At 43.2% G+C, this 14,420-nt stretch overlaps 1 protein-coding gene across 1 annotated transcript; it reads left to right on the plus strand.

The window, feature by feature from the left end:
* The first annotated feature begins 1,232 nt into the window (after positions 1 to 1,232).
* Positions 1,233 to 12,922, plus strand: LOC114605772 (cathepsin E-A-like). Its single transcript, XM_028747343.2, has 9 exons — positions 1,233 to 1,388; positions 2,533 to 2,710; positions 5,736 to 5,853; positions 7,310 to 7,428; positions 7,917 to 8,116; positions 10,247 to 10,369; positions 11,258 to 11,402; positions 11,849 to 11,947; positions 12,575 to 12,922. Exons 1-9 carry the CDS (start codon positions 1,333 to 1,335, stop codon positions 12,737 to 12,739), a joined length of 1,203 nt encoding a protein of 400 aa, XP_028603176.2. The 5' UTR covers positions 1,233 to 1,332; the 3' UTR covers positions 12,740 to 12,922.
* Positions 12,923 to 14,420: the final 1,498 nt, after the last annotated feature.

A 14,420-nucleotide genomic window follows, 5' to 3' on the forward strand; every position in this document is an offset into this window, starting at 1 on the left:
CTGACCATTAGGTCCAGTCATGACCAACTCTGGGGTCGCAGTGCTCATCTTGCTTTATTGGCTGAGGGAGCCGGCGTACAGCTTCCGGGTCATGTGGCCAGCATGACTAAGCTGCTTCTGGTGAACCAGAGCAGCGCACAGAAATGCTCTTTACCTTCCCACCGGAGCGGTACCTATTTATCTACTTGCACTTTGACGTGCTTTCGAACTGCTAGGTTGGCAGGAGCAGGGACCGAGCAACGGGAGCTCACCCCGTCGCGGGATTCGAACCGCCAACCTTCTGATTGGCAAGTCCTAGGCTCTGTGGTTTAACCCACAGCGCCACCCGAGTCCCTGGGGAGAGGTTAAATGAAACTAATTCAGTAACAGCTAATGAGAAAAATCAGGTGACATAAGGAAAAGTCAAATTGCTTGTTATGGTGCTGAATCTTTCAGATGAGCCCATTTACCATTTTTCTATAGTGCTTTGAATTGCATAGGTTCACCTTTGAAGACCTGGGTCCTGGTAAGACCTGGCTTATAATTACTTAGTCCACACTGAAAAAGACTCATTATTCTTAAGGCATGTGTGGTGAGACACAGCCAACCTCCTTACAACGGAGTCTACTAGAGGCAGATTTTCAAATTTCAATGGCGCCCTGCGCAACACAACAAAATTTAGCACCCCCATCCACATCTCTTGACTTTCATTATAAGTCATTGTTTCAGCCCCCCTGCAGCACCCTCTCACTAGTGTGGGTGAACCAGTCGCGCTTCCCTAAATCCACCTCTGTCACTGCTCCTTATTTGGAGAGCACTGGGGCAGGGCAATAGTGGCAAGGTTGGGGTAGGTTGGTTGCACCAGTGGGAGCATCCCTGCTGGTCCAGCACTCCTGTCAGTGCAACTGCACAGTCTCGCCCTTATTGGCACCTCAGCCCCATTCAGGTAAGCAACCACACCAGCGTCAAGCTCTACCACATGGTCTGCTACTACCTGCCTCCATCACTCCCTTGTTTGAGTGTTCTAATGCAGGGGTGGGGAACGTGTGGTCCCCTAGATGTCGCTGAACTCCAACTCCCAGCATCCCTGGCTATTGGCAATGCTGGCTGGGGTTGATGGGAGTTGGAGTCCAACAGTATCCTGAGGGCCACCAGTTCCCCATCCATGTTGTAACAGATTGCAGTATTTACACAAATTGATGGGTCCTTGTCCAGCACATTACAAATGTCCTGCCAAGCAACTGACCTGCAGTCATTGACTGACCCCGCAAACAGCTGGTTGTGATCCAGCAAAGTATATAAAAGAGATAGAGAGAAGAAAAGCCAGCTTTATTTCCACTCCTAGCTGAAGCCATGAGGGTTCTCTTAGCAGCTCTGGTTTATATTCCGTGCATCACAGCTGTAGTAAGGTAAGGAAGTATTTCATATATTTTCAGTGTGTTCTTAGCAGTGGGCCCATGTTTCTGTAAAAAGGAATCTTGTTAATTACTTTAGAAGCTTTTTTATATATAAAAAAGAAACTTTTGGTGTTGGCATGTTACAGAAAGGTATTTGCTACAAGATGGCACTAGACTCAAACCCTGGGCAAAATTCATGGAAACATTTCCCCTGCAACAAGTCCCAATGATAGGAAGGCATAATACCACATTCACAATTTATGTTAATTTCAGTTCTTGGGAAGATGCTTTATACTAATTCAGGCTATTTATCTAGTCCAGTACTACACAGCCTAGCAGTGGCTCATGTATCTCAAATAGGAATGGTGGAGAAACTTGATTCCATTGGCACTTAAAAGTGAGCTAACCAACTTTGTGTTTTCTGAAACAAGATGTGAACCGAAGAACAGCTATCCTTCAATATTCTCAGCCAGCTTTTTCAGTGCAGTTCTCCAGTCAAGTAATGTACATAAAAGTGCCTATACAATGGTAAAGGGTGCACATATTAGTGAAAATAACATCTAAATATGTGTATATTGGTATGTGCATATAAAAATGTACACAGGAGAGATTTTCGTTAAAATGTTGGCAGATTTTCATGAGGATTTTTTTAAAAATCTCAAACTGTTGCATAAATGTGGAATTTAAGATTAGAAAACTGAGAGAAACCCAAAATGGACATGTTCGCCCATTCCAGGCCTCAACATCTACCATGTAATTTTATAACACTCTAAGGGCCGGATTCAACTCAACTGGTGCACTAGCAGAAGCCAGTGCAAGGACTTGCGATAGCTCAGAAGAGCTTTCCTTCCTCTTCTCCCCCTGCACTTCCTCAATTCATTTCGGAGGGTCGGGGAAACCCCAGAACAACACATGTGGGGAGGAGAAGGACGGTTGTTCCAGCTGGTGGGCAGAAATGCTTGAAGAATTATCTTATTAGCACTATGTTGATTTCTATCCTAAGCTAGGCAAAATTAACATGGTACGTACCAGAGCAAAAATATTGGTGAAACCACCCTAGAAAAAACATACGAGTCCTAGTCCTAGTTTCGGTTTTTCTGGGATTTCATTGTCCATTGCATGCCACACCAAACATGCATTCATGTCATCCGCCCAGGATCCCTCTAACGCGATTTGAATCTATCAGAGGAAAACTCCGTAAAAGAGGAGAGCTTCATAAGCTTCTTGAAGACCGCCAACCTGACATTTTTGTTCAGAGGTACCCGCACTGTCTCCCTTCAGATATTAATTTGTCACAGGGACTTGCAACAGAAAGGCTCTATGATTACATGAATGTGAGTATGTCACTGCATAATAATGGGATGAAAGCTCATAGGACAGATGTTGCTCATTGATTGATTGATTTGAAGGCTGATAACCTGCTCTTTCATGAAATAACAAGGCTCCTTCATAAAACAGCAAGGCAGATTGCAACATATAAAATAGTCTATAAATGTCTATAAAAGAAGTAACTAAAAAATGTCAGCAAACATCCATTGCTCAAACTATATGTCCATCTGTCTCTTAGTAAAATCGCTGCACTTGGAACCTATTAAGCCAATATTTATAGAGCTGTTAGTAGCACAGATCATACCAGAAACATTATTGTTGTATTGTAAAGTAAACCTAAATCAGATTCCAAATTTAAACCACCTGTTCACTCCCAGGACAATTAGGAATTAAAGCGCATGCCTCAAATAAGCAACAATGGACTTTTTATGTTTTCTTAAAATATAATAGAAGGCTCCATATGTAAATTCCTAATTCTAGGAAACATTTATTCTTCATAAACTGCAAAGAGAAGGAAGGTTGGTTTTATCATTTAACGTACCATTGGCAATTTGGTGCCATCCAGATATTGCTAGACCACTACTTCCATCATCCCTGACTGTTGACCACACTGTCTAGGGCTGGGGGGAGATATATTCCTCTGAAATCTGGGGGGCACCATGTTGACTCCCTCTGTGCTAACCATTTGAGCAGAATAGCTATCAGGCTTCTTGTCTAAGGATTTGTGAGTGGTTCTTGCTTTAATTCTGATCCTATTTACTTGAGGAGGTGGCTGGACTTAGAGCAGGTCCTTCAAAAGGGACTGTGCGAGAAAATGAGGAGAAAGGGATCGTGAGGTAAATCCACTGGATGAGAGGTGTGGTAAAAGCAACTCTTTCCTCAAACTGCTGTAGAAAAGGAACACGACAAGATGGAAAACAGTTTCCTTTAACAGTTTCCTTGTGAGGCCACAAATGTTTTCGTTTTGTTTTAGCTATGTTTTGAGGTAGCCATCAACAAAGGCGCTGCCTTGAGCCAAAGATTGGGGGGCCAGCAGTGCAGCGGTGCGGTCCATGTGTGACATGCCAGTGAATTTTGCGTGCTGTGTCATGTGTTGTGTGTGCATTGTCGGGAGGAGGCCTTGCTGCTCCTCTCTCACACTCAGAGGAGGAGGCTGCCTTTGATGCTGTGCCACACTTGGCTTGGCGGTTTGGCCTCCTCCACCCCCTCAATATTGGGGGCGCTGAGACCTCTGTTAAGAAATATTGAGGGAGCTGATGACACCTCCACCCCTTAGAGTTGGCATATCTGGCCGTGAAAGTCTGTTAAAGCAAAAACAACCAGGAGTCTCGTGGCCCCGCTATTATATATACATGCATATGTGTATGTATGTATATGTATATAATATTGTTAATTGTCAATAGCAATAGAGGGACTTGCTTCCTTGCAGTTGTTGACCCATGTTGCTTCAAATGTGTCAATGAGGGCTGGGGGACCTGTGGCCCTTCAAACATTCCAGAAATAAAAAGGTAAAGGTAAAGGACCCCTGGACGGTTAAGTCCAGTTAAAGGCGACTATGGGGTTGCAGCGCTCATCTCACTTTCAGGCCAAGGGAGCCGGAGTTTGTCCACAGACAGCTTTCTGGGTCATGCAGCCAGCATGACTAAACCGCTTCTGGTGCAATGGAAACCAGAGTGCATGGAAATGTTGTTTACCTTCCCGCCACACCTGTACTTATTTATCTACTTGCACTAGTATGCTTTCAAACTGCTAGGTTGGCAGAAGCTGGGACAGAGCAAAGGGAGCTCACCCTGTGGCAGGGATTCAAATGGCCGACCTTCTGATTGGCAAGCCCAAGAGACCACAGCGCCACCTGCTTCAGACATTCCTGGACTATAGCTCCCATCATCCCTGCCCATTGGCTGTGCTGGCTGGGGCTGATGGAAATTGGAACCCAAGCATGTCTAGGGCATCACAGGTTCCCCAGCTCTGCTGTAAACAAGGCTCTTGGTTTGCTCAGGAAAGAGTGAAATTGCTCCAGGAACAGCACCATGGTAGCTTCTCCTATTCCGTCCTTTAAAATTTGCTGGGTCAAACAAATGTGCAAAATATGCATTTCCAATTAAAGCAATGAAAATATAAATTAACAGTTAAAGCCTGTTCTGGGAATACAAGATCACGTCACCTTCTGCAGCAGATGCCAGGAATGGGTTGTTTTTTTAAAATACTAAAAATAGAACGAGAGACGCGGCTGTGCTGCTCGCCAGGGGATGATATGGAAGTGGAAGGCTGATAAGCTTGTAGAGTTCATTGGTGGGCTGATCCTGTCTTGGCATCCAGGATTCTTTGCCTGGTTTCTAGATTCACTTGGATATTTAAGAAAGCAAAGCTTAATCGGGCTTGTTAAGAATTTCTGAATAAACCATTCCCTCCCCCAATTTGAACAACATCCCATGCAAGGTATGGCTCAGAGTTCTGTGCAGTAAGTCATTTAGAAACATAGCTGCACCTTTAAGTGCAGAGTTTTGTTTTTAAAAGCAAAATTGCCATGGTGGGTTCCCTAATACAAATGGGAATCCTAGTATTTCTCCAATTTGTATAGAGAGAGAAAAAGCTCCTATTGTTGGTGTGGGGATTGGGACCATGGCAGGAAAACAAGATTAAAGCCCGCTGGCACCACACTAAAATCCCAGTCCAGATTGGGACCCGATGCTGGCAATTCCTTTAAAAGACAAACGCCACATTGGCAGGCATGTGACTAACGTAACATGTGAAATCCCTCCCAACAGAGGTGTGCCTGGCACCTTGATTAGATAGCTTCTGGGGAAGGCTGAAGACATACCTCTTTACCTTGGTTTTTTGGGTGTATACTTTTCAGACCCACCTCTATTTTCAGTGTTTAGGCTTGGAGGGTTGTTACCTCTGCTTCTAAAATGGAACCACCTACCCAACGTTGTGTTCACCTGATGGGCACCATCACCTACCTGAAGCTCCCGTAACCTTGTCTGTCAGGTGACTGAATACTGGACTGATGGGTTGTTTTCCCCCTAGGCCCAGTACTATGGAGAGGTGAGTGTTGGCACTCCACCTCAGCGATTCACCGTAGTGTTTGACACCGGCTCCAGCGATTTTTGGGTCCCATCCGCTCGTTGCTACAGTAAAGCTTGCAGTAAGAAATATTTTGACATTTAACGGGTTTAAAGCAGCAGCAATCTCAAACATATTCAACCTTGTGTACCACAGAATTCTCCAGACCCAAACAAAAATAATTTAAGGTTTGTTTCTGCCCCACACACCCCAAAAGATGGGCAGGGTACAAATAATAGAGAGAAATAACGGATTGGAGACAGGGAAAGGGAGATTTTAGATGGCTGATTGGGATGGAAGCAGCACAGAATTTTAGTCAGGGAGGGCCATAAAAAGGTATGTAGGGCATTGATGTAATCCATTTCTGTCTTTTCTACCACTCTGTGAGTTCCTGAGCTTTTACCAATTGCCCACTGTTAAGGAAAATTCTGGGTTGAGAGCCTACTCAACAGCCCAGCTCATTGAAATATAAGTCCCCCGCGGGTCCATGCGGTCAGTAAAAGAAGGAAATTCCAGCCAAGCAATTTGGAGCAAATCAGCAGTCAGTAGACTTAGATCCTTTTTTGTTGCGCAACAGGTTCAACAGCAGCAAGTGAACCCAGAGCAGGGGGCGACATTGACTTTCCCACCATATCCCAGAATACAGTTCACACAGCATCATCAATACATCATTGCTACATCACTAACATGTCACAAAAGGGGAGGGTTACACAAGATTAGCATAGACAGATATATCAGGGCAACACCCAAGTATAAGATTAGCATAGGCAAACATATCTTAAGTACCCACCACCCAAAAGTATGATAGAACTTCCTTTGCATGTCTGGAGCCTGAAGCAAATCTGGTGATGAGATTTGGCTTCCCTTGGACAACAATGAGCCCAGCAATTGTCACCTCTGGGAATTTCCTGGGGTAGGAGGTGTGTAAACATGTCTTCAAGCTTGGGGAGGTGGCAGGGGAAAGAGTCCTTTTTCCATGGGCAAAATGGCGTTGGAATGGAGGAACTTGGCAAAGGGGTTGATTTTATATGATTCATAAAGCTAGGTATCTTCCCTGAGCTGTCAAATCAAAAGGATACATTCAAGCATAATATTTGTAACATTTAACAACTTCAAATATATGCCCCCCCCCCGTAATTTCCGTTAACACCACACAATGCCAGTAGAAGGAACAGCCAAATTCGGTATCTGAGTGATCTCTTGCAGGCATGGAGGTTCCAATGCATGCAAAGAGCTTCTTCTGTGTTGGCTTCCCCATTTGCTTTAGTCTCAATGGAAAGGATGCCTGCCTGCATCTTCCCCACTTATCAGAGTGAAAGTGAAGCCTGCAGGTGTATTCACCTATTGCAACTCAAAGGACTCCAGCCCCAGGATGCACGTTTCACATTTCCATGACGTAGAAGATCCATACAGAAAATTAAGTGCTTTGCTTTTAATTAATGCAATGCTTTGCTTTCATTATTTAATCAAAATTAGGCCTAAACCTGGGGGGAAATCATGTTTATTGCTGAGGTTACTAATGGCCCTTGTTTTTACAGGCATGCATAAGAGATTTGAGTCATTTATGTCATACTCCTATGCGCAAGTAGGGGAGCCGTTTTATTTACAATATGGGACTGGGAGTTTGGTCGGCGTCACTGCCAAAGACACCGTACAGGTGAGAGAAGCTCTTACTAGGGTTCCCTTTGAGCGTTCTGTATTTCGTTGGGTTCTTGGCAGTACACGTGAGGGCATGGACAATTTGGGACGTGTCTTTTATAATAATTCAGCTGATGTTCAAAATGCATTGTTAAGGAAATCCAGTCCAGTCTAGTTCACCAAAGTCTCTTTGAAGGTAGGGAACACAAACCACACAACTATCATATAAATTAATTTTATATGCAGATGATATAGCATTAATACTATCATTCTTTCTCATCTTTGCCGGAACTGGAGAAAGTTACTGGCATATATGGTTTAATGTCAGGTTGTGTGATAAGCTTTTTCCATCAGAAGCAGGGAAACTTAGGCCCAAACTATAGAATTTTGTGACATAAACCAAACCGGAAGAGGTTCAAGAAGGAAATTGCTTTGAACTGAATAACCTGAACTATAATGTGGTTACATGTTTTTCATATTGTTTCTCTTTGGCAAATCATTAACCAGTTCAGCAACCTTTCCATTGAGGCTCAAGACTTTGGAGAGTCCGTCTATGAGCCTGACCTGACCTTTACCTTTGCACACTTTGATGGGGTGCTGGGCTTGGGATATCCATCGTTGTCAGTGCTGCATGGACTTCCAGTATTCGACAATATGCTGAGGCAACAATTGATAGAGGAACCTGTATTTTCCTTCATCTTGAACAGGTCAGTGTTTGAGAGTGAAAAGATAGGATGGCACAAACCAGCCTTTCCACAAAATGGTTTCTGGTGAAATATTCATGTTGTTGTTGGCGGCATCCCTCTGTCTCGAGAGACAATAGAGTGTGCCTTCTGGGGTAAATCAAACCACTGTGATAGCAACACCAAAGTAACTTCCCTGGGACATAAGCCTGGGCTTTGTGTATGAGAGTCCTGGGCTGCCTAGACAAGACCACCATCCCTCTGGCCTCGCTGATGTGGTCCAAAGGAAAGCAGAGCAACACACTTGGCACCAGCTTGGTTGCAGGAATTGCCAGAAAGAGGAGCACAATGTGCCATCCAATCATCTTAGGGACTTCAGATTTGTGGAGGGTTTACTTGGTGCTTCCCCCCCCCAAAAAAAAAAATACATGTTGAGGTATTCTTATTTTGACTCAAGAAAACCACCATTTTATAGTTCAAATTGGGGAAAATAAATACAGTAAATGGACAAAAGTACAAAGATTCACAAAATGTTTAGGGGTATGTGTACCCTTGCATACCCCCAGGAAAAAAAGCTCTGAGTATATATATTTATTTTTGCAGTTCTTGTGAGATTTCTGGTACAATGGTACCTTGGGTTAAGAACTTAATTTGTTCTGGAGGTCTGTTGCTGCGCGATTTCTGTTCTCATCCTGAGGTAAAGTTCTTAACCCGAGGTACTATTTCTGGGTGAGCGGAGTCTGTAACCTGAAGCGTCTGTAACCCGAGGTACCACTGTACTACATGTTTTCCACACTATTCATCAGGAGTGGAATCTGGTTCACAAATTTTATCTACTTGCTGCTGATTTCAGTGAGCTGAGAAAGGCAGGGACAGCCACAAGTTTTAGGGGGCCCTCAGACAAGGTGCCAATTATCCAGTAAGGAGGCCAACTTATAGTATAATCATAATCATCAAAATTGTGAACGTTAATTTATTAATCACCTTCTACACCATCGTCTCAAGTAAATGGAAATTTAAAAAATCCAAAAGCAGTTAAAAACACAAAGAACAGCTGATACATTTAAAACAAAACGGAAACAATACAAAATAGACACTCATGACAAAGGTCTATTTATCCAGCTGGGAAAGCCCGTTGGAACAAAAATGTCTCCAATTGTTTCTAGAAAGTGCAGATAGTGGGCACTTATCATATCTCAGCAGGAATGCTATTCTGCAGAACCAGGGAAACCACACTGAAATTCCTGCTGGGAGTTGCTGCAGAGCTGGCTTCTGAGATCTTTGGAACTTGCATGAGAAACTTTCCTGCAGACCACACAAATCTTCTGGATATGTAATGGATAAGGCTATCCCTCAAGTAACCTGGTTCTGTATATGTTAGTACTGAAACCTTGAACCTGGCCTAGTAGCAGATTTCTGTTTCGTCTTTTTGTTAGAAAATGAACATCTTCATATGTGAGCTTTTAAAGGACTCCAATCAGGGCTGTAATTTCTAATGAACTTCTGTTATTATTATTTAATCAATTTATACACTGCCCTATACCCGGAGGTCTCAGGGCAGTTCACAAACAAAACCACAACATATAAAATCAAACCAAACACAATACCCCCCCCCCAAAAAAAAACCACCAAGCCACATTCTAAAAGGGTGTTGGATGTCAATAAGATCAACCAAAGCCAACCTTTTTTTAAAAAAATTATGATATATGAGGCTGCCCGTTGTTTCTGTTGATGTCATTTAACTCCATTTGAGTTGCTTTTCAGATTTGGACTTGATGGTTCTGAAGTATTAAATACTGTTTTTGTATTCTGGCTATTCTCTTGTCATGGTTTGACTATGGCTGCACACATACCATACATTTAAACCATGGCTTTCCCCAGAGAATTATGGGAACGGCAGGTTACCCCTCACAGAGCTACAATCTTCACCACCCTTATCTAATTCCTGTTCCCAGGCTTATTTGAGGAAAGTCATGTGCTTCAAATATGCTTTGAATGTATGGTATGTTAGTAGCCTAGGACACTTGCAGCTTCCAAGACAAACACAAATATCTGAGAAGGCTGAACTGGTTTACACCCTCATTCAACTTCATGTCAAACCACAACTGTGTTTATGCTTGCCTACCCAATAATAGTTTTTCTTTTTTCTTTTAGAGGAGGCAACACTGAGAATGGGGGTGAGTTGATATTTGGAGGCATTGACCATTCTCTCTACAAAGGGTCCATTCACTGGGTTCCAGTCACTGAGCAAAAGTATTGGAAAATTCATATGGACAAGTAAGTTTGAAAAATAAATTAACCAGAAACCTTTGGACTGGGAATGTAGAAAGGAAAGCATCTCTGGATCAAATAACACAAAAGAGTGAGGTATGGGGGGGGGGGTTGTTTTGTTGTATTTGGACCAAAGCCCTTGTAGAATGTGATTTATGGAGCAAAAAATGTGCAGACTCCATTTTAAGCAATTGTTTTGGGAGAAAAGCGCTTGCTCTCACCTTTCAGTGTTTTTAACCAATGAACCAACTCACAGCTTTGATTGTTGGGTACTATAGAGAAATAGTAGAATCATGCATGTCCTAGAGAGGACCATTAAAATGAACCAGGAAGTTCCTTCTCCAGACAATGGCTGGCAGCTGTTCAGCAGGTTAAGCCTTGGCTATTATGGAAATACAATGATGATGGAAAGTTCACCTGAGGACATTATGCCTGTCGGGCAAACTTATTACTTGTGTGTGGCTCCTGATTATTTTTGTGAGGGTTTCCTCCACCCCCTTGCAAAACAGTCTGAATACAAATATATTTTACTGCTAATTTTATGCAAATATTGTGCCAGTCTTTGCAGGGTGTGGGGATGACCCAACCCACATGCCATATACCAGGCCCAGAAAATCTCTTTGGAGCTCCTGATATTAGGAGCCCAGCAAAATCTAGACGCCGCAGTTCCCCCAGCACTGTTTTAAGATATTCAAAATTAGAACTAGTTGAATAATATAGAGGCAAATTTTAATATCTTTCAGAAGATAATTTTGCTGAAATGATTCTAAAAGGTTATGTTTAAACTGATTGCCGACCTTTGCTTGCTTTCCTCATCTCTATGCCCCCGCATGCTTGCAACCTGATTCAATCAAGAGTATTCATGTTTGTTCTTTTCTCCCCATAAAAATACAGCGTGAAAATCCAGGGAGAGATAGCGGCATGCAGAGAGGGCTGTGCAGCCATTGTAGACTCGGGTACTTCTCTCATTACTGGCCCACCCTCACAAATAATACGACTGCAACAAAAAATCGGAGCCCACCCAGCACCGCATGGCGAGGTAAACAGAATGTTTGGGGCAGCAGAGCCTCAAAGAAAATCCAGAGCTGTTGATATGATGGTGGTCCAGGACATATTGTTTTGAGTTGTGGGGAAAAAAGAATCAAAGGTCAAAATAAGGGGGAAGTTTTGGGCAAGGCTAGCAATATACTTCGCTGAAATTTGAGAGAAATAGGAAGTTACGTTTGTCTACTCTCATGTTATGGGCAAGGGCAACAAAGATTCTGGTGTTACCTTGTCTCATCCACACCATACATTTAAAGCAGTCTTCTACCACTTTAAGAGTTGTGGCTTCCCCCAAAGAATTCTGAGAACTGTAGTTTGTCAAAGGTCTCCTAGCTGCCAGCTCTCCCCACCAACATACCAACACCAATAGGTCACTTTCGCTGTTTATGTGAATGACAATAAGAACCCCAGTTCAAGTGGCGGAATTCATTTCTGTTACAGTTTATTGTAGACTGCAGAAGACTCTCCAGCCTGCCTCCGATAACCTTTACCATCGGGCAGAGAGAATACACAATAACTTCAAAGCAGTATATAATCAAGGTATGTATCTGAATTCTCACGGTTGCTGTCTTCTGAGGCAAGAGCTGTGTGGAGTGTTTGTGGGCTAAGTGTTGATATGGAATGTGGGTTTCTAGCTGATGGGCGTAAAGAGTCTCTCAAGAGCCTCCCTAGCAGCTGGCATTCAGAGGAGCACTTAACAGTGGGTGCCCACTGCCTTCTCGCCACTTTCCCCTGTACAAACATCCCTGTACCCTTTGGCCAAAGGATGTGGAAAATTGTCAGAGGGAGGGCATGTGTTCTGAAGAGGCCAAAAGGCTCATGAAACGAAAGCATGTCGGTTTTGGTTCAATCCAGGGACGGCATGGCTCATTTCACCACTTAAGGTGAAATGGGAAATGCCACCTTTACTCTGCTGCTGCTCCCAACGTCACATGTCATGCTGCATCTGCAGCTGGTGGAGAAGTGGCGCCCCCACCAGCATTGATTTTGGGCAAGATTGCACTGATTTTTGGGTGACATCTCACCCCAAATCACGTGAGATCTTGCGCTCTCTGCGTGGGTGGCTTCTGCCGCCCAAGGCAGCAGCCTCACCCTGCCTAATAGCTCTGGTTCAAACGCTAGTGGAAAAGCACCACCCAAACAGAAGTGTTTGTTTTTCTGTGACAGCAAACCAGTGGAGGAGAAGCTTTTTGCCTCAGTGGCTTTCAGGCTCTGGATCTCGGCCCCCGCAGCAAACCGATGTGGATTCTGGGAGACGTATTTATGTCAGCTTTCTATTGCGTCTTTGATCGCGGGAATAACAGAGTTGGATTTGCACACAAAGCAAAATAGCACAAGTAATGGGGAATGCTTTGACAGTGGTTTGTATCCCGCCAGTAAACCTGCCCTAGGTGCAATGAGTCCAACTGATTTGGACAAGGAGGGGCGGGGGGAAGAGGCAGTGTTAAAGAAGACTTGGAAATTCTTTGATCAACTTGGAAGTGAATCAGTGTTTTTTCCTCTATGTGGGAATAGGAAAGCAGTCGTAATAATAATAATAATAATAATAATAATAATAATATTGTCATTGCCCCCTCTCGGGGACAACGAAATTACTTGGTAGGTTGCAACCCTGTAGCCACTTACAGTGGTACCTTGGTTCTCGAACGGCTTAGTTGTTAAACAAATCGGCTCCCGAACGCTGAAAACCCAGAAGTAAGTGTTCCAGTTTTTGAATGTTTTTCAGAAGCTGAATGTTTGACACGGCTTCTGCTAGAGTGCAGGAAGCTCCTGCAGCCAATTGGAAGCCGCACCCTGGTTTTCGAACTGTTTCAGGAGTTGAGTGGACTTCCGGAACAGATTAAATTTGAGAACCAAGGTACCACTGTACTTGCGAATAAACCCCATTAAACTCAGGGCTAAAAATGCATGGAATTGTGTTTTAAATCTCTGGACTAGAATTTTTCTCAAGGAGCTGTAGGCGAAGCAGGAGGTGAAGCTGTCTCAGGGATGGTGGCCCTCCCACAGCAGCCCCACTTTTCTAAGAATGCTATGTGCATCATTGTTCTCACCTACCGTGCTCTTCCAATGACACATTTCTTAGTGGAGGGAATAGGATACCAGACTAATACGAAAGGGAAGAACCCAAATTATTCACTGCAAACTGGATTTTCCCTTCTTCTGAGCAGTAGTTATGGAAAGAGGAGTCCTGGCTTCTCAGAATTTGTGTTGCGTTATAGGTAGGCAGTGATAATAATAAAAAATTCCTTTGACTGTGCAATCCTATGCATGGTTTATTCAGAAGTAAGGATGGAAGGATCTGTCCTTTTCAGTTCTCCCAGTTTCTCAGTTTTCCAACCTTAAATTAAGTTCTTCCCATTTCTGCTGCAATTTGTGAATCTTTTCTAAAAAATCCTCATGAAAATTCACCCGCATTTTTAGTGCAGGTTGCTCCAAATAAACATATTTTTGTATGTTCTAACTAATGTACACATTTTTGCAAGCATTCCCCCTAAATATAGGTGTTTTCATACGTTATTTTCACTATTGTATCCACACTTTTCCATAACACGTTCATTATTGTGTAAACATTATTTGGTTGGAGAACTGCACCGCAAAGTTTGGCCGAGTCTGAATTTTGTAGGATATCTGTGTTTTGGTTCTCGTATTGCTTTGGCAAGTGCAAATTTAATAGATAAGGCTTTAAATGTGTACTGAATCAAAGTTCTCCTCCATCCCTACCCAGAAGTCAACAAATTCCAGTGGGGCTTATTGCCATGTAAGTGTGCATGGTCCAATGAATGGGATTTACAGGTTAAACTTATGCAGAGCTGCGCTGTAGGTCTGGAATTTGTCACTTGCACAGTGGAAAGGAGAGAACTCCAGGCACTTTGGTTTTTAAATCTCAACTACAGATGCTGAAATCGCTTAAAGCAATTTAAACTCTACTTCTGGCAACTGTGTCAACATGTCACATTTTAGATCCTGCTTTGGCCATCTCTCCTACACAAAAAATATTTTACAAAGGCTGAAT

The sequence above is a fragment of the Podarcis muralis genome, chromosome 10 (genome assembly GCF_964188315.1).
Source record: "Podarcis muralis chromosome 10, rPodMur119.hap1.1, whole genome shotgun sequence".
Taxonomy (NCBI): domain Eukaryota; kingdom Metazoa; phylum Chordata; class Lepidosauria; order Squamata; family Lacertidae; genus Podarcis; species Podarcis muralis.

Excerpts from the sequence above, each read along its gene's own strand:
- LOC114605772 (XM_028747343.2), top strand. The coding sequence starts at position 1,333 with ATGAGGGTTCTCTTAGCAGCTCTGGTTTATATTCCGTGCATCACAGCT. Across the intron at positions 5,854-7,309 it reads TTGCTACAGTAAAGCTTGCA|GCATGCATAAGAGATTTGAG; the intron begins GTAAGAAATATT and ends TTGTTTTTACAG. Across the intron at positions 10,370-11,257 it reads TGGAAAATTCATATGGACAA|CGTGAAAATCCAGGGAGAGA; the intron begins GTAAGTTTGAAA and ends ATAAAAATACAG.